Source organism: Choristoneura fumiferana, chromosome 10 (assembly GCF_025370935.1).
Source record: "Choristoneura fumiferana chromosome 10, NRCan_CFum_1, whole genome shotgun sequence".
Lineage (NCBI taxonomy): Eukaryota > Metazoa > Arthropoda > Insecta > Lepidoptera > Tortricidae > Choristoneura > Choristoneura fumiferana.
In genome coordinates, this window is record NC_133481.1 from 17,372,409 (window position 1) to 17,392,667 (window position 20,259).

The 20,259-nt window shown below is 37.4% G+C and overlaps 1 protein-coding gene across 5 annotated transcripts in view; it reads left to right on the plus strand.

The window, feature by feature from the left end:
• fusl (transmembrane protein fuseless) overlaps positions 1 to 18,025 on the plus strand; it is a 55,268-nt gene extending 37,243 nt beyond the window's left edge. For all 5 annotated transcript variants that reach the window (XM_074093719.1, XM_074093723.1, XM_074093721.1 and 2 more), the window contains 3 exons: positions 3,392 to 3,544; positions 12,529 to 12,712; positions 14,582 to 18,025. In XM_074093719.1, coding sequence (XP_073949820.1) covers positions 3,392 to 3,544; positions 12,529 to 12,712; positions 14,582 to 14,862 — 618 coding nt within the window. In that variant the 3' untranslated portion in view covers positions 14,863 to 18,025. The remainder of the gene's footprint in view (positions 1 to 3,391; positions 3,545 to 12,528; positions 12,713 to 14,581) is intronic.
• Positions 18,026 to 20,259: the final 2,234 nt, after the last annotated feature.

Here is a 20,259-nt window from a genome sequence, read left to right on the forward strand (position 1 = left end):
TTTAAACTTGTCTACTCCTAGAGACGAATACTATCAGCTGTAAAAATATTGGTACCTAATTTGTTAGCACCTATAATTCGTTACCTCAGCGTTTCAACCACATTACATTACTACAACACATTGCTCTACTCATGACCACTGCCACTCTAATGTGGTTCAAACTTCAAGGCAATGAGTATTAGCGTGATAAATCACGAAAGTTTAAAACAATACATAATTTTCTAAGCAGAGAATTCAGTTTGCATCAATGAGATTTTAGCTTGCATCTTAGTATAATCTTTAGCTGATCTTATTTTAGCTCTTGCGGTCTACTGAAGATCGGACCACTGGTTGAGAAGCACTGCGCTAAGCCAATAGATCGAGGTGAACAGCCTGTGAAGGTCGTAGCGCGTCTACGGCGTAGCCGCGTAGCTCGTTGGCATAGCGTAGCACTAGTTAAAGGTTGTTACAGTAGGGAGGTTTCTTTTACTTCATAAATCTCTTTATTACATGAAGACAGTTATAACTAGGGATCGGACGCAGTAGCGTCATTGTTCGCGCTATTGTAGACATGACTGTAAAATTAATAATTGAAATTACGTTTGAATTTCTGGATATACTAATAACTTTCACATGCTTTCAAAATAAAATTATCCTAGTAAAATGTGAATAAAAATAGCAGTTGCTGTTGCTAGAATAGGAATAGACGGACCACAGAACATTTTGAAAAAAATGACCTTTTTCTAAAATCTTCATTATGAATCTTTGTATTTATTTACTAAGAATCAAAATTAAATATCTGTTAAGAATTCAATTAATTATTTTTAAGTCACATCCACATAATTGCGAACAATGACGCCAATCATTCTAATCCTTGATATAACATACAACATACAGCGTAAATTTTTATACAAACACAAATAGTAACCAGATGTTGTGTTTAGTGCTATGAAGCGATAATGCAATAAATTTGAATGTTTATAAGTAAATACATTGCCAGATCGTAATTGATTTAGAACTTTTTTCGGGCAACAATGTGTCGCGTATAATTTTCGGTTTACAAAATGGTACGGTCACGAGCGTTAATTTGAGACCCATTTCGTCAAAAAATCCTTTGAATTGTAATACAAAATGACAGATATTCGATCTTGACTCGGTCCCAAATTAACGATCGTGACCGCGGTAGTATGCAGTGTTAGGTAAATAGTGGATACCTTTCAACTACCGGCAGACAGGATTTTGGATTTCCGGGATCTTACTGAATAATAAAAATAATAATAATTTACTCAATAAAACTCAGTTTGTAGTACGGGAGTGCACCGATAGATGGCGCTGCTCCCTAATTAAACTCACTAACGGTGTGTAAACTTAGAATTGTGATTGTCTTAGACAACCGCGGTAATCACAATCTATCGGTGCACTCCCGTACTACAAACTGAGTTTTATTGAGTAAATTATTATTATTTTTATTATTCAGTAAGATCCCCGAAATCCAAAATCCTGTCTGCCGGTAGTTGAAAGGTATCCACTATTTACCTAACACTGCATACTACCGCGGTCACGATCGTTAATTTGGGACCGAGTCAAGATCGAATATCTGTCATTTTGTATTACAATTCAAAGGATTTTTTGACGAAATGGGTCTCAAATTAACGCTCGTACCGTACCATTTTGTAAACCGAAAATTATACGCGACACATTGTTGCCCGAAAAAAGTTCTAAATCAATTACGATCTGGCAATGTATTTACTTATAAACATTCAAATTTATTGCATTATCGCTTCGCTCTGTGTTTGTATAAAAATTTACGCTGTATGTTGTATGTTATATCAAGGATTAGAATGATTAGCGTCATTGTTCGCAATTATTTGAATGTGACATAAAAATTAGTATGGATGAAGGTATGGATTGGCCCTTTAAGTTTTATATACTAGTACCTAGTAATATTGTTTTTATCTAATCGTTTTCGGTGTCGAGGGACCGCTAAGGTTAACCGGAAATTTTAGCGAAAACGAAACGAAACCTTTTTTAAAAACTGCGTTGTGGCTTGCTGCAACATTATGCAAAATAAGGCCCAATTTATACAATTTGATGTTTTTTTTACATAATATTTCCTGCTAATGTATTTTTCTGTGTATCGATGTGTAAATAAATGTTTCCTCTCTCTCTCTCTCTCTCTCTCTCTCTCTCTCTCTCTCTGTCTCTCTCTATTTCCCTCTCTCAACACACACTGGTTGAAGACAATGAGGGCTATCGTTTTTTGTCTCACTAGATGGCGCACTGTTGCGTGAAGTTTTTAAGTATGGCTTTCAAAGTCTGTTATTACGGGTGTGAAAACAAAGTTTAGATTAAAATCATATTTAATACACCTTAAAACCGTACCATAAAAATATCGAGCATGCCGCAGTGTTGCATAGTCCCCGTTTTGTTCGGAAAAAAGGGAGGACAAAGGTTTCTGAAAGACAAAACTGTCTCGAAACACCGACATTCATTGCCCCGGAACGCATATTTGCCATAATTAATTTCAGATATTGCAAAATATTCACAAAATTACTCTAATTATAAATAAACCCGCGTAGCTTACCCAAAAACTATGAGATTTGACATTTCGGAGACCTCACGCTACACTAGCGCCTCTAGTGGCGAATTCATACGCGATAGCCCTCATTGTCTTAAAGGCACTGAGGAATTTTGGATGATAAGACGTTGCGATATTGAAAGTCAAAACCGGATACCGTACGATCGGATAGCCAACTGGTTAGAGAACCTGACTTCAAAGCTTGAGGTCCCGGGTTTGATCCCCGGCTGGAGCAGATATTTGAATGAATAATACGAATATCGAAAATACAAACTGAGATGGATGTACCGAAAAACCAGAAAAATAGAACAACGCTGGGAATCGAACCCAGTTTCTCGGCAATCCGTGCTGCGTGCTATAACCGCTGGACTGGACTGGATTGGATTGGATTTTTTTCCAATCATAATTTGATTGCTTAGTAGCGACATCTCTTGTCTGGTTATAATAAGATTTCTCAATTAAAAAATCCTTTAGGCGGCGTTTAAATCTTTTCATATTGGTCTCCTCTTGTATTTCTTTGGATATCTTGTTGAATATTTTAATTGACATGGCGAAGGGACCAGCACGAAACATTTTTAACTTAGGAGCAGGAGTGGCTCTAGCGTAGTCTATTTTTATGGCGTAGATTCTACGGGCGAGTGTATTGCGGGAATAGCGACATATTATTTTTTACAAAAATGCCCACTTCCAGAATATAAATTGATGCTAGAGTTAGGATTTTCTGTTCTTTAAAGTGATTCTTGCAGCTTGGGCTAGTTTCGGACTAGATAGGTCAATTGGTGTCAATTGTCCATTGATATTTATTATTTATTAAAAGAGTTCATTGTTTCTCAGAGCACCCGCGAGACGGCGCTGTACGTCCTCGACTGCGTGTTCTCGGTGGCGGTGGTGGGTTCCCTCGTGGTCTTCGTGTGGCGCGGCTCCTGGGCCCTGCTGGACATCTTCCTGTTCCCCGACGACGCCGTCCGCTCCTGCTGGACTTCCGTGGTAAGTCCACTCCATCCTTCACTATTGGGTAACGCACAGTCAACCAATTTGATTCCTGGGCCACCATGAAACCTTATCATAGTAAATCATTTTTGTTTTTCTATAACATTATTTATCGATGTCCTAGGAATCAAGTTATACGTCAAGACTATACGTCAGAGTTCTCGTGGTAACCAGTGCTTCAGTTTCTAAGTGAATGGTGTGAAGCAGCTCCTCTCTAGGGACTCTCCCGTTCAGGGTTACCATGAGTGCTGTTTTCACTGTCCGAACCAGGCGCTCCCAGCTTCCGCCCATAAATGGTGATGCTGGTGGTATAAAACTCCACTAGTTTTATTGCTGATATCGAAGTCTTGTACCGGTTACCTATTAAATTCTGTCAATTGTCGGTTAGCTTCAACAAACGATGTGCCGTTCACTTTGTAGACGAAAATGCCGTGGTACTCGTGGTTGTCTAGTGACCTCTGTGTTCAAACTCAGGATCGCGTCTCTGAGTTTTTCGAAATGCATGTGCGAATTAGAGGTAAATAATATAATATAATATAAGAGATGCTTTTAAGATTACTTGAGTCGCTTTACTTCAAACTGGGGTAGATCCAATTCTGTATTTTTTTTAGATTTTGGTATAAAAAAAATTGTATTAAAAATGTAATTTTTATGGTTAGGTTATTTTTTTCAATTATATCCCAAATGGTTAGTGTGGATTTATCTGAGCTTAAAGTTAAGCGACTCACTTTACGCTATTACGAGCTGTACTCAGGTTAAAAAGACGATCCTTTCCGCATATGGGTCAGGCGCAGCGATCCGTGCCATTGAGTCAGTGACCACTTATGCGCCGCAATTGGTGCTTCCTTTCGCTCGTCTTGCGCCCCCCAGCGCTGACTAGCGCGATCTGTGTTCGTAAATCGTAACTAATTTTATAAACTATCTGCGGAATGATCTATAAAAACAAATAAGGTATACGTCCGAGTGCTCGACACGCTAACGCCCAATAGATGACACCCAGCTGTCTCATATATTGCTAGTGACATAAAATTAAAGATGGCGACTATTTGGATAGTGACAAGCACTCGTACGTTGACTTTACTTTGCTCACTCGCGACCTTAAGATATAACAAATTTGTGCTCATATGCACCACAACACTGTAAGAACACACACAAATCACACAAACACAACAATCAGCACACTGACCACACCACACTACAATGAGGCATTTCGAACTCAACCAGAGCTCATCCTCATTTATTATCTGTAGGTACTATAGTATTATGTGTACCTAAATATAAATCTAATTTTATAACTAAAACAATTTCTGTGTTGCTAGTTTTTAACGCATTTACTGCCACCTAACTTCCACTGGTGCCACCGACGCACATGTGCGTTCAAAATGTATGAATAATTATGACAGCGGCACTGAGAGAAGTTCCGAAAACGCATATGTGCGTCGGTGGCAGTGAATTGAATGCGTTAATCTGTGTCTTGGTACGTTCACTACTATTTTCACTACTTTCGTCTCACACGGTGTAAGACGAAGGAATAAGACTTAGTGAATATGAACGCAAATTACTAAAGCGTATCGAAGTTCGTGTCGTTCAGTCCCTCTGTCACTTATACTATTTACAAGTGTGAGAGGAACGGTACGATACGAACTTCGATTTTCGAATTTCGGAGTAGGCCCTCTGACACTCGCGATCGCATTCACCATTTATTTTTATCCTCATCCTTATCTTATACTATATGACAGAAAGAAGTGGATTATGATTGGTTTTTGGAGTCTTTTTGTATTTTTTATTTCAACTCCAAATTCGTTACTTTTACGGTCATCCCATGAAATCCAACGAAAAAAACAAAAAGACCTAAATCCAAACTTAATTTGATTGCTTGATAGCGACATCTCTTGTCCGGGTGAGCGGTTAGTTGCAAAGAAGTGTTGACGTCTCTCGATAAAAAAGCAGGCTGAAATGTGTGATGCATGGGAGAAAATTGTGTCTAGACTCCTGTCCAGTGGTGGTGTAGGGGTATAGCACGCAGCATGGAATGCTGAGGACCTGGGCTCGACTCCCAGCGCTACTCTTTTTCTGGGTTTTTTCTGTGCATCCATGTTTCAGTGTGTATTTTCGTTAGAAAGAAGTGGTGAAAATGATCGTCATGCCGAGTGCGTTAGACAATATGACCTCTGGTTCTAAGAAGCAGTCAACCAGGATGCAAGTTTCACGTTCAATACCGCGACATTGAGCAAATTGCCACGTGGGCTGGACAGAAATACCGCATTTATTAGTAAACATGACCGTTTACCGCATTACCCCTTGAGGTAGCGGACTCATGAATTGGATAATTGTGCCTCCGTATTTTTAGATATGACTGATCTCATGACTTAAGTCTTAAGATGACTTTAATTCAACGTATTTTAGGCGTCCGTAGATTGAATGAAAGAAAAAGAAACATTTATCTAAGTACATGCATATCATAACTTCCCTATTATATGTTCAGAAACGACTATCAAATGGCCTTTATTAAGAAACCTGGTATCTGCGGGTGCATCTTAATGTTCACATTAAAGTACAGTGCATCTTAATGTTTACATTAAAGTATCGGTAATACTTTTTTTAACAATGCATATCTGTACATATTGTAGAAAACTTATGACATGCATGTAGATAATAATTATTATTCAGTCAAAGTCAAAGTCAAGTCAAAGTCAAAGTCAAAGTCAAAGTCAAAGTCAAAGTGAAAGTCAAAGTCAAAATACAGGCCATATCTGAACATATTATAGAAAACTTATGATATGCATGTAGATAAAGTTATGTATGCGGCTATACATAATTAGGCATTAAAACACTCGTGTGATCTTATTATGAAACTCGCCTTCGGCTCGTTTCATAAAACCACACTCGTACTTTAATGCCTCTCATTATGCACCAGCCACATAAATAACTATTATTGTCCGTAAACTTTTCACTTTTTCATTACTTGTAGAGTCTTAAATTGCTTTGTTAATGATAGATTCATATGAGTATACCTATGACAGATGACAGAACCTACATTATTCTACTTTTGGCCACTATTAGCGCTGCGATAGATTTCATTACCCCTACCTAGTACTTAGCACCCAGCCAATACTTACTTACAACTACTATACTATACTTTAATCAGTTATTGAAATAATAATTTCTAATTTTGAACTGCTAAAAAAAATTGCATATTAAGAAGTGTATAACGCCAAGTGCACTTTGCGACAGTAAACAAGGAAGCGGCGGATGTTCCCAAGGTTGGCCTATCGTTTCTTAATTACTTGCATTGTCTGTGTACCTTACGGACTGCACTAGGGCTGTCAATCCCTATTCTTGGAGCAGTTTATTTTCCGTTACATGGCTGCTCTGGACGAGACTGTACACTAGCTGTGATAGATAGCAGTTGAAAATTATGCATAAATTGTATTTCTATTGCAGCTACAACAATAAATAATAAAAATAATAAGTAATTTAAATTTACATTTTATACGCAGATGCAGCGTAAATACGCTGTTTATAGCGTATATTTTGAAGTTTATACAAAATTATACGGTACTTTGAATACCGGTAAAGTTATCGCGATACTTGAGTCAGATTCGCTCTTGTCCTTTTTTACTGCTCATTAAGAGCATCATTAATTTCTAAATTAAGGTAAAAATTACAACCGTCTTGGCCCAGTTTAAAACAGCTTCGGCTGTGGGTACAGTCAAAGAAACAGAATCGCGTACCAGTGGAACCTTTGTGCTACTGATGTCATATTGACATTCCATACATCTCCCAAAGAAACATAGATAAATTGACTATGTAAAGGTTCCATCCTTATACGTGATTCAGTTTCCTCGCCTATGTAAGAAAATAAGAAAGAAAGAAAACATTGCACACTCTTAAATCAACAGCGACTCAAGTCAAAATAGAGTATCATATTAATTGAAACTTAATTTAACTTCAGGAACGTATTAATTAAAATGGTACATTATTTTTTGGGTTGGCCCACTTGACTGTTGATCTGGGAGTGCGATTTATTTGTGAAAGGGAAAAAAATGCACATGACGTATAATGGACCCAAATTAGGTACGAGTAGGTGGTATTGCGTGTTGAAGAACTTAGACATTTTATAACATATCTATTATCGTAGCCCTCATTATGTATGCCTTCGAGTATCGTTTATCATAACTCAAACTATGTCGTAAAATATTCCTCACATATCATTTACTTAAGTACTATTAACGATAACTTTATTTGGCCAGTCTGTGGAATTCTAGCGGTCCGGTTATAACCACACGCGGCGGCGTGGTAGCACTTTAACCCGACCCAAAAAAGGGGTATTACAAGCTTGATCACAATGTATGTGTTTCTCTGTGGCATAGCTCCCTAACGAATGGACCAATTTTGATTCTATTTTCTTTAATCCAAGGCGAGTTTAATTGAGATATGAGATGGTTCATTATCAACTAAGTTTTATTAAAATCAGGTACGCCATTTGGTTTCAACGTTTCTTACTTGATTAGGTTATTGAGGGATCCTAGCTTTTCGCTGAAAATATTTTATCCAAATTACTCATCTCGTAGAACGTTCTCACAGTACGTGACGTAATGAATTCCCTTGTCAAGCAATGCGATGTCACTATGACTTTTTCTACGAAAAGGTTCCACGGTGGATCACGGTTCAGTTGGCTAAATAGTACGAGTACTTGCGGTTTCAAAAAAAAATCATTCGTCCATATGTAAGTTGGAAAATATACCATTTGAGAAAAATATTTTGGCGGAAAAAATAGAGAACCGGTTATCTCTTTACAGCCAGTTCCCTTCGCAACAAAATTTTCGTGTGCACACATAAAAGTATATAACATGTCAGTTTAAAGTAAATAAACAGTAAACAGTGTATTTCCGTTACTCAGCAAACAATCTATATTTAATAGAGTCAGCTGTTTGCTAACTAATCTGAACCATAAAGATTAAACGTACAGCTGCGAGACTAAATACAAGAACAAGCACAACATACATAAGCCCATAGATAGTATAATTCCCCGTACCAGAAATTGCCCCTGCACTGCAAAAGCATTTTATGTTTGAAATACAGGATGATTTGGGAGTCGCAGGATCAACCCTACAACTTCAGTAGTAATGGATCATTCACAATCATGTTTAAGTAAAACCTTTAGGTTAATCTCAGTGATACTGGTACGATATACCAGCCTAATACTATACTTATTGAATTCTCTCTCTCTCTCTCTCTCTCTAATCGATTCACAAGAGCTGGCACGAGTGGATTGATTAAAAGTAATGTCGCTTAGACATTTTGGTAGGAAAATGTCAAATGCATGACATTATCACATTTGTGTAAAGTGTATTCAAATAGGTAACTCACAGATACTTTCATTCGCTCATTCATTCCGTTCGTGCCATCTCTTGTGAATCGAGCTAGGTACCTACTGTGGGGACTGTAACTTGGTAAGAGCTTAGGTACTGGGGATCAACGCGCGTGACTTTAAACTGTTATGAAATAAATAGTATCATCAATCTTCAATTAATTATATTTTATTTTAGAACTTATAAATACATTTACATAGAATGGCACCAGCCGCTCAGGCTGTCGGGAGCAATCTGTTCTCCAAGAGACACATACACGAGACTACATTATCCAACACATTTTATTTCTGAGAAAATAAGTAATAATACTTAGTCTGCATGGGGACCATTTCATTTGACATTTTGATAATATAAAGACCCTCGTCTTTATATTATCAAGACAACAGTTGTCAGTTGTCAGTTGTTGTTGTGTGTTGTTGTGTTGTGTTGAATGACAGTTTTCGCATACAAAACTATGTAATTTTATTGTGACCGTGAGTGTCAGAAACGTTACACAATTGGCCCTGAGATCGTGTTCAGATCTCTTGAATTACATATATGTATACAATCAGTGCCTCATTTTTGTAAAATTTTTGACATAAAATTCCAGCCTTTTTGGCAACAACTGTGCGAGAAAAATTGATTTTCTGTGTCTCAAAATATTATTATATTTATTTATTTATTTGCCAATAAAAAAATACAGCATTACAGTAAAACCAATGCGCTGTAAAATTCCAATTATACTTACAATAAAAAACACAAAAAGACATTAAAAACAAAAAAATATATATATTGCTATTTTTGTACCTTTCCTAATAAGCTAGGTAACTACTTAGGTAGGTACTTTACCACAAACGCGCAATGTCTGCGTAGATAATAAATGTTTAGGTACCTACCCATCTTGCGTGACGTTGAACGCGTCTTCACGTCCATCATTACATCCTTTATTATATTTACTTTTAACTTATGAAAACAGAACATAACGCGCATATACACGCGTTGTAAAAGTTAAAAATAAGTCCAAGTCGTAAAACGTGATTTAGTTACCTACGTTATGTACATAGTGATTCAGATTGGTAAAATATTTTTGAATATTCTTATCTCTGGTAGGTAGGTACTTTTAGTGGCCACTGCCTTTGCTCAAAGTTTCATTGTTAAATACTGTTTTTTCGAAGAAAACTCGTATTTAAATGGACTTTAATAATAAAACGTAAACTGCATAATTATATTAATAAAACAAAAATCTTAAAACATGTGCTTTAGTGGATACCATATGCTATGGGAAAAAAAGGCGCCGACTCAGCATGAAACATGCGTGTTCATGCAGTTCCTCCACCTCCACACTGTAAGAACACACACAAATATTGTTTTTAAAAAAATATTCCTCGCGACACATCCTCGTACATCTTTGTTGGAAACGCAGACAGCCGGGCATGGCATGGAGGATCGATTAAATAAATGAAGCGATTTTGGCAATTTTTCTGCCGTCCCCTTGTTGAGGCGTGGTGAGATTTGGCTCAAGTCCCTCCCTAATGGTGATTTTCCACCGGCGAGGCGAGACGAGACGATAATTGAAATTTGTATGCGCGAGAATGCATCGTCGAGCCGCCGCGAGCGCCGCCATACAAATTTCAATTATCGTCTCGCCTCGTCTCGTCTCGCCTCGCCGGTGGAAAATTACCCTGAATCCTACGTGAGATTTTTTTAAAAGCATATCTAAGTAATTTATTGTAGCTTCCGCATACATTTAATAAATTATTATTTTATTGCAGCCACAGTAATAAAACTGACTTCCATTAGGAAACAGGTGATTTAATTTTACAGTTTTCTCGCACTTTCACAGTTTTTGTAGGAAAATAATTACTTAAGGTTGCTTATCTTTAACCGTACTAAAACACATAATATAATCAAAATCGTGAATCTTTATCCGCCATAAAAAGTCGTAAGTTTATGTTTATGAGCTATTCACCGCAGAATCGCATAAAGAAAGGGCATAAGATTTCGTAAGCGTTAAAGTATGTTTATAACCATTCGTTTACGGTATTAACGAGCCACGAGTGTAACGTCATGCCGGGTGTGGCCTGTAATACTAGCAAATAATTAAAACATAGATCGTACGTACTCGTCAAACTAAACATCATTAAGATTGGTTTTTTGGAATCTTTTTGTATTTTTTATTTCAATTCCAAATTTTTACTTTTAAAAAAAAAAAAAAAAGTTTCTCGATGAGGGCTACGGCATAGATGTCGCTAGCGTCACTGCTTAAGTGACTAAGTAAGAAACAAACAAGCTGAGATATGAGGTGCATAGGGGAAATTCGTGTCGGTACCGTTGACCATCAGTGGTCTTATTTTTCTGTTTTTTCTGTGCATCTTTATTTCAGTTTGTATTTTCAATTTAAACATCATTAGTTCAGCGACTTTTAAAAATAATGGAGTCTTTAAATTTTCCTTTTTACATACAAATTAAATACTGATTCAATGTACGCCATCCTAGAACACAACTGACGTCGCCCGTCACGCTACAAAGTCGCTGAACTAATGTTGTTCATTTTGACCATTTTGATCTATGTTTTAATTATTTGCTCATATTACAGGCCACACCCGGTATAAAACCCTATAACGTTACTTTTTTTTTCACTCCCATTAGATCCAGAAATCGAATTGAAATTTCAGAAATTTACTGAATTGCAGTGCCGGATTATGCTATGGGCCAAGATAGTTGTCTGAGAATAAAAACATTTTTTTTATTAGCCTATAGGCAAATGAGGGCTATCGCGTATGAATTCGCCACTAGAGGCGCTAGTGTAGCGTGAGGTCTCCGAAATGTCAAATCTCATAGTTTTTGGGTGAGCTACGCGGGTTTATTTGTAATTAGAATAATTTTGTGAATATTTTGCAATATCTGAAATTAATTATGGCAATTATGCGTTACGGGGCAATGAATGTCTGTGTTTTGAGACAGTTTTGTCTTTCGGAAACCTTTGTCCTCCTTTTTTCCGAACAAAACGGGGACTATGCAACACTGTGGCATGCTCGATATTTTTATGGTACGGTTTTAAGGTGTATTAAATATGATTTTAATCTAAACTTTGTTTTCACGCCCGTAATAACAGACTTTCAAAACCATACTTAAAAACCTCACGCAACAGTGCGCCATCTAGTGAGACAAAAAACGATAGCCCTCATTGCTTCTTGGCATCACGTCTTGGGGGGCACCATATAAACAGCATAATCCGGCACTGCTGAATTGCCATGAAAATTCCCAAAACTTATAACGGGTATGGCCTATATTATGATCAAATAATTAAAAGATAGATCATACTCATCAAACTGAACATTAGTTCAGCGACTTTTAAAAATATTAGGATGTCGAAGAATACAGCAGGGTGTCGTCTATTGGGCATTAGCGTGTCGTGTCGAGCACTCGGACGTTTACCCCCTTATTCATAAACGACAATCAAACCTATTTTACTTAAAATGCCGCTAAAATTCGTTTGTCCTTATCTGTCACTTCGACATTTGTATTTGTTAGAAAGGGGCAAAGCATTTGTTAGTTAACATAGGCTTGTTAAGTTTTATGAATAAGGGGGTTAGTCGTTTGCCTCATATTATCTTTGTCCAACAGGTAGTAGGCTATGGTTTGGTGATCGCGACATTCGCGCTGCAGGCGCCGGTGCGCTGGGCGGCGGCGCGGCTGCACGGAGCGTTCCGATTGCTTCTGGCCGATGTGTACCATCTCCTGTCCTTCTTGGCCACTGTCAACGTCTGGCGAGGGCTATGGGGACTACTGGACATCTATCTGTTCCCTGGTAAGACACGACAATAAAAACAACACAACAAAAACACACAAAAGATATATTAGTAAAATAAATATAGTATACAAGTGCAAAAGCGCCTCGGAGATCGGACTACCGGAGACCAGAGGGCTGGCAGCTATCTCTTTCAGCAAATCGCCGTCGTCATTCAACGAGAGAATGCTGCCAGCCTTTTGGGCACCACGCCACGGGAGGTTTTTTTAGATTTATTTTAGTAGGTATTAGGCTATTCAGTTTTTAAGTTAGTTACAATCACATTTCTCTATTTTGTTGTCCCCCATGCTATACAAGGAACGGAGTTCAGAGAAACGTTTCTTCTCCGCAGCCAGCGTGATAATTAGTTATTGTATTAAATGAGTGTCATTATCATATCCATTCATAAATAATAATAATAATAATAAATATCACGGGACAATTCACACCAATTGACCTAGTCCCAAAGTAAGCTTAGCAAAGCTTGTGTTATGGGTACTTAAGCAACGGATAAATATAATTTTATAGATAGATACATACTTAAATACATATTAAACACCCAAGATCCGAGAACAAACATTCGTATTTTTACCCGACTGCGAAGAAGGAGGGTTATGTGTTTGACGCGTATGTATGTATGTTTGTATAATAATAATAATAATAAATTTATTTCAGACCAAGGATCCATATTATATTATTATTATTATGTATGTCTATTCCTATGTCCTCTCGTAACTACTCAACGGCTCAACCGATTTTCATAAATGGTACGTCATTGGATTCGTCTTAATGACGCGAGTGACACTGGGTACATGAAATTCTTAAAAAATCAAAATGGCGGATTTTAAGCGCCAAATTGTGAGTTTTCAAAACATGTTTTTTTTTCATACAAATATCTGCCCGACACGGGAATCGAACCCGGTACCTCAAGCTTCGTAGTCAGGTTCTTAACCACTAGGCCATCTGGTCGTAATATAGAACTTTACTATTTAGTGTCAAATGTCCTAACGACTGTACGATGGGTACTGAAGCTATTTGAGAGAACACGATATTAATACAAACATTTCCTATAAAACACGATGGAAACCCATTATACTACGACCATCACAAAAGCGCGGACTGAATCATAAATCATTTTAAAGGTTTTTTTTTTTTTTTTTATTCGATTGGATGGCAAACGAGCAAGTGGGTCTCCTGATGGTAAGAGATCACCACCGCCCATAGACACCTGCAACACCAGGGGGATTGCAGATGCGTTTGCCAACCTAGAGGCCTAAGATGGGATACCTCAAGTGCCAGTAATTTCACCGGCTGTCTTACTCTCCACGCCGAAACACAACAGTGCAAGCACTGCTGCTTCACGGCAGGATTAACGAGCAAGATGGTGGTAGCAATCCGGGCGGACCTTGCACAAGGTCCTACCACCTGCAAACCTGCCTGGTACCTCTTGCTCGCACTCACAGGCCTTATGGGACTGCCCTAGTGTCATACTACACACAACACTAGGGCAGCATAATTTATGACTCAGTTCGCATGTTTGTAATGACCGTAGTATAGGCTATGGTCTGCTATAAACGCCTTCGGCCGCTTACAACGTCACGTCATATGCTGCGTCACAATACACAGAAATCACGCATCGACGCTGGCGTCTTGACGTCGTAGGTGGAATTCAAACGCTTTGCGTCGCGTCTCTAGTTGTTTCAAACCATTACAGCGTCATGTCGTAATATACGTAATGGCCAGATTCCGGACGCATTATACCTAACCGCAAACGCTGTGGTTTGTGTTCAGACGGGGATCGATACCTTGACGCTGACGTCAGACGTCGCGTATAACATAAAATAGGAGACTATAGCTTAATGCATTATATCTGTACACTTTATTCTACAGATGTGCCGAAGATCAGCAACTGGACCACCCACATCGTCAGCCTAACGCTTCTGATACTATTGAACTGCTCCAACTCCATTCTGGTTCGGGGTGTCTACATAGACGGCGAGGAGCCAGCCGGCGAATGCGTGGTCTTCCCTTGCCACTATCTCAGGATATTCATCCACAAAGAACGAACTAAGAAGAGACACAGGCAGGCCCTAGCGACAGCTGCTGCAGCAGCTAACAAGAAGATCGAAGAAGTCAGTGTGCCATTACAAATGCCGGAAGAAAAAGTTTAGCGTACGAGTAGCTGTGTTTCACTCGAACCGGCATGAAATTAAATGAGTGGGCGAGAGTATGTATAAGAATAGTCAATTTTCTAAGCACGCCACTCTGTAGTTGACGATAGTTAGTTTATGATGATCTCTGTGAAAAAGGTACCTACACAGTGAGAAAATTACAAGGTAAGCAATAGCCGGTCTTAAATTAGGCTTCGTCAAAAGAAAACAATATCGACATTTCCACGTCTACACCGTGTTATTTTTTATATCCGTTAACTTTAAGGGGACAATCTACAGGTCAAATGAAGTTAAATTCTCTAAGACACTAGTAGCCTAACTCTTACGGTTTAAAAGATAATCAAGACTAAAGAGAATTCATTATTAGAAGCAAAACAGCGTAAAGGTCCTTAATTTATGAAGTTTTTTCAATGTCCATAACTAATCCGTGTTTAATTCACACATATTTAGCAAAAGAAAGTTAAATATGTGGAAACTAAAAGAAACCATGTGAACGTCACAAACTTGGCCGCAACGGCCAACTTGCCGCTTCTTTAGTTAATCTGGTCATTGCGGCCACTGGAACACAAAAGAGTAACGTGAGTGACATGCACAGCCTCCACAGGACGTCTTGAAATTTGGAAGACACATCGTCACTACTTTAAAAAAAACTCTTAACTCAAAATAGATAATTTTTCCAAGTGAACTTTATGCACATTATGTCAAGGTTCAATTTTGTTGACATGTTGATTTTAGATACGAGATTTTTTCAAAGTAGTGACGACATTGCTTGTAAATTATACGGGTGTGGCTAGAATATGAGCAAATAATTAAAACATAGATCATACTCGTCAAACTGAACAACATTACTTCAGCGACTTTTAATAAGTAAAATAATTAGTTTTTAATACATTTTTAAGTTTATTCGAAGAAGCGAAATGCTTGATGTTTGTAGCGTGACAGGCGACGTCAGTTGTGTTCTAGGATGGCGTATATTGATAGTAGTATTTAATTTGTATGAAAAAAGGAAAATTTACAGACTCCATTATTATAGTCGCTGAACTAACGTTGTTCAGTTTGACGAGGGCGATCTATGTTTTAATTTTTTGCTCGTATTACAGGCCACACCCGTTAGATATTTTAAGAAGTAATTCTTCGAAATTCCCGCGGGATAAAGCTAGTCACTCTATAAGAACTATGGTATGGTGTCACAGAGAACATTGTAAATTCTACCCTAGTTTCAGTTTTTTTGTGCCGGCTCCTGTGAAGCAATTTTCACTTTAAGCACGCCAAATCTGTATGCCGGATTGATAAAGGCCCAAGGCCCAAGTAGAGAATTGGAATTGAGATCAGAACGTTTTAACCTCGTAAGGCCCAACGCCCTAAATTGAGGACATAGGTTAAAGCTAATGACAATAAAATTCTTAAAAGTCATAACTTAAGTAAATTTTTCAATATTGTTATAAAGTAAACCTAAGCCAAATCTGTAATACGGTCAAAAAGTTTGTCTAGTCATTACTTTCACCGAAAATTATTACATGAAAGAAATATAATTTATTTTGTTTATATTATTTAAAAAAAGTAATAAATTTTGATACGTTCTTCTTGAGGCGACTAAAAAAAACTGTCGCCTTTAACGAAACAAACAAAATATTAAAAAACAAACAAAACAAAACAGGAAACAAACAAGCTGAGATATGTGGTGCATAGGAGAAATTTGTGTCTGTACTCCTGTCCAGTGGTGGTGTAGCGGTATAGCACGCAGCACGGAATGCTGTGGACCTGGGTTCGATTCACAGCGCTGGTTCTTTTTCTGGTTTATTTATTAATTTATTTTTCAGTTTGTATTTTTGATATGGATTTTACGGGATGACCGGAAAAGTAACAAAATTTGGAGTTAAAATAAAAAATACAAAAAAATACTCCAAAAACCAATCTTAATGTCGCCTTTAAGTTATATTAGGCAATTAACAGAGTTGGCAGCGTTAAATTGTTGTCTAGTTATGTAGCCAGTTACCCAGTGAAGTATGTTTTGAAATATTTTTCCACGGTTAACCTTCTTGCCTAGATTTAGTCCCGTAGTGGAAATGTATAGGATTTTATGCTTTTTGTAAATATTATGTGTTAAATGTAGCAGTAGGTTAGAAGTTAGTCTTGTTCCTTAGCGAAGCTCGCGATAATACATTGGCAAACAAAATTAATGGCCCATTTTGTATGAAAGTTGCTTAACAAAATAACCCTTTATTTTTGCTAGTCAGTGTTGTAAATTTTTAATGTTACGAACTAAATGGAGTAGTCTTTCAACTTTAGTAAAACAGTATTCACTAGGTATTATTGTATTTTCAATACACGGATTTAGGATATATATTTACATTATATTGGTTTGATTTCATGTTTAAGTATACAAATTAATGACAGCGGTTGTGATAATTAAAATTTTCTTTATGTGTCAAATGTTGAAAAAAAAATAATTGCAGATAAAATAAATTAGAATACTATCATGTATTACTAATTTAAATATCTGTTTAGCGACTAGTCATATTTTTAACCGACTTCAAAAAGGAGGAGGTTCTTTGTTCCAATGTATTTTAGTGACTATTTTATTTTGTCACTTTGCATTTTTCTTCATAAGCAATTTAGCTTGTGCATGCATTTAGTTGACGTAAGGTAAACTGGGAATACAGTTAGATTAGAGAAACAAAAGTATTGTGCAAACAGACTTTAAATGCAAGGTTCGATTTTACTCACGTAACTGAGTCTGAGACCGTACTTTTGTTCTGCAAATTTTAAAAAAATGATCTTGTTGATTATAATAATATTATTAGAGATTATCCTCCTGTTCACGTGGATTAAATGTAATCTTCAATGTATGCAAGGCAATATTAAATTGACAGCACGTTGATAAATGTTCATCGTATAGAATTCAATAGTTTATTTTTCTTTACTTTCTTTATCACTAAAAAGTTTAAGTTTTGTTGTTTCGTTGTTTCCCTTTGAAGTTTCCCTTACACTAAATGCTTAATAAAATCACTATTTTCAATGACGAGATCACATAGTGGTATTTCTGGCTATAAATACTTTATATGTTTAAGAAATGTTAATATAAGTCGAGCTGTTTCTGTACATATGTTCTTGTTAAGATAGGCCTTTGGACCAACGCGTAAATAAACAAATGATCAACTTATCTGATGTTTTATTAATTATTTTCAATCAATGCAGTAATTACATTGTAGATATTTTTAATATGCCATTCATAAATAAAACACTTAATAACTGTCTGTTGTTGCGTGTCTGGGACAAACAACTGGGTTAGCATACAAAGGGCGATCGAGATATGAATAACCGGCCAAGAGAATGTCGGACACGCCCGAAATAGGGTTCCGTAGCCATTACGAAAAAATTAAGTAATATTTTTCTAAGGATTTCGTATTTTGTACGGAATTTTCCAAGTTTAGGTATATTTTATACCTTAGGCTGCTATTTACTCTTAAACTACTGATAATTCTCAAGAAAACCGTTACAGTTTTCCTTGTAAGTTTGATATACTTACTACCATCCTGAATTTTTTCAAATTTTTCCACACACTGGTTTAGATTTTAGGGGGGGGGGGATACTCAATTTAATGAAAATTTGCTCTTTAAAGTTGAATATTTAGCAAACAAATCACTGAATCCAAAAATCGTTGTAGCAACTCCCTGGTTTTAAAAGACCTATCCAACGATACCCCACACTACAAGCTAGGATTAGGAAAAAAAAATCGCTCCCACTTTACGTCTATGAGAGATACTCTAAAAAAACTGTTTTTGAATTTTTTAATTGTAGCATTTTGTGGCCATAGTTTATATATATATATATATATATATATATATTTATATATATATATTCATGCAAAATTACAGCTTTCTAGCATTGATAGTCACTGAGCAAAGCCGCGGACGGACAGACATACAGACAGACAGACAGACATGGCGATAAGGGTTTCGTTTTTGCCATTTTGGCTACGGGACCCTAAATATCGGAATCGGAGATCGGAAAATATTGTCCGACTTATATAGGATGCAATGTCACAATTTATGCAATAGAATAGTGCTCTGGGTAAAAAATATGATTATAATAAGCCCGTTACTTAGATTATAAAAAAATTGGACACAAAAATAACACATTAGCGTGTCAAACGTGTAAGACGTAAAAATGTAGGTATCATAATATACATAGCCGAGACGTCACACAGGAAAATTTTGTTGACTGTATATATTTGGTATAAAAACTTAAAAGTTAAAAGAGGGGCAGAATGAACTTGCAAAATTTGACCCAATACCAATAAACAGAGCAAGTTAAATATAAGCTTATCCCAGTACATCATCATCATCATCATTGTCATTTCCAAATAAAGAATCTACACTATTATTTTAATTATTAATGTTAATTTATTATTAAAGGATACGTCACTCTAACCAGCTGGCGGGTTTAACTCACTGAGCCTGACCAGATAAGACGTCTTAAGAGGCGCAGAATCCTAGAACTGGATCAGCTAATATGAATATTCAGCTACAGATAGAGCGGTCTCCCGCTGGGGAGCCAACTCTACACGCCATCGATCACGCAACTCGTCCGCTGATAGTCCCCCGACTGATCGTAAATAATATTAAAAAAAATAAAGAATACGTACAATAAGAAATCCCACTGTCAAATAAAACATCCTTCCTATTTAGAAGTTATAAGGCAAACACGTCGTCGAGAGACGTCACTGCAGGGCTACTACGAAACCCGAAACTCGAAGTTCGTGTCGTGCGGTCCCTCTGACACTTACACTATTTAATACGAGAGCGAGAGGGACGGCACGATACGAACTTCCAGTTTCGAGTTTCGGAGTAGGCCTTCTGGCATGGACCCCAAAATGCAGGCCGCATTACCCCTTTGTATGGCTATCCCCTTCGATCAAAAATACGTACGTAATTGTTGATCGAAGGCTATCCCAATTCTTTAGATAACGGCCAGCTCTAGACCCCCAAGGCCAGAAATAACCTCCTAGACAAATCTTTTAATACTTTTTGATGTCCGTTGACCACGGCCCCATCGTTTCAAAAGCAAGCGCCGCAATTTCATGGTAGTCAGTCAAACCAGAATATTTGCGACACTTGCTTACCTGAGCCTGCTCGGCAGCTGCTCCAGCTAAGAGCGCGTTGCCCTGGACGTGGGATGCGGCAAAAGTATCGACAAAGGTCTAACCTAACCTAACCTAAACCAAAGACCGCCGCAACGTCGACGGCACCAAAGTGGCATACTCAGGCCTCTTTCCGTCGTCCCTCAACAAATGCAGAATGCTGTGGAATGCAGAGGCTCGCAGTGGCTTTACTTATACTAGGTATTACTTATTCTGTGCTTTAGAGAAATACAAAACAAATCTATTAATAAGCC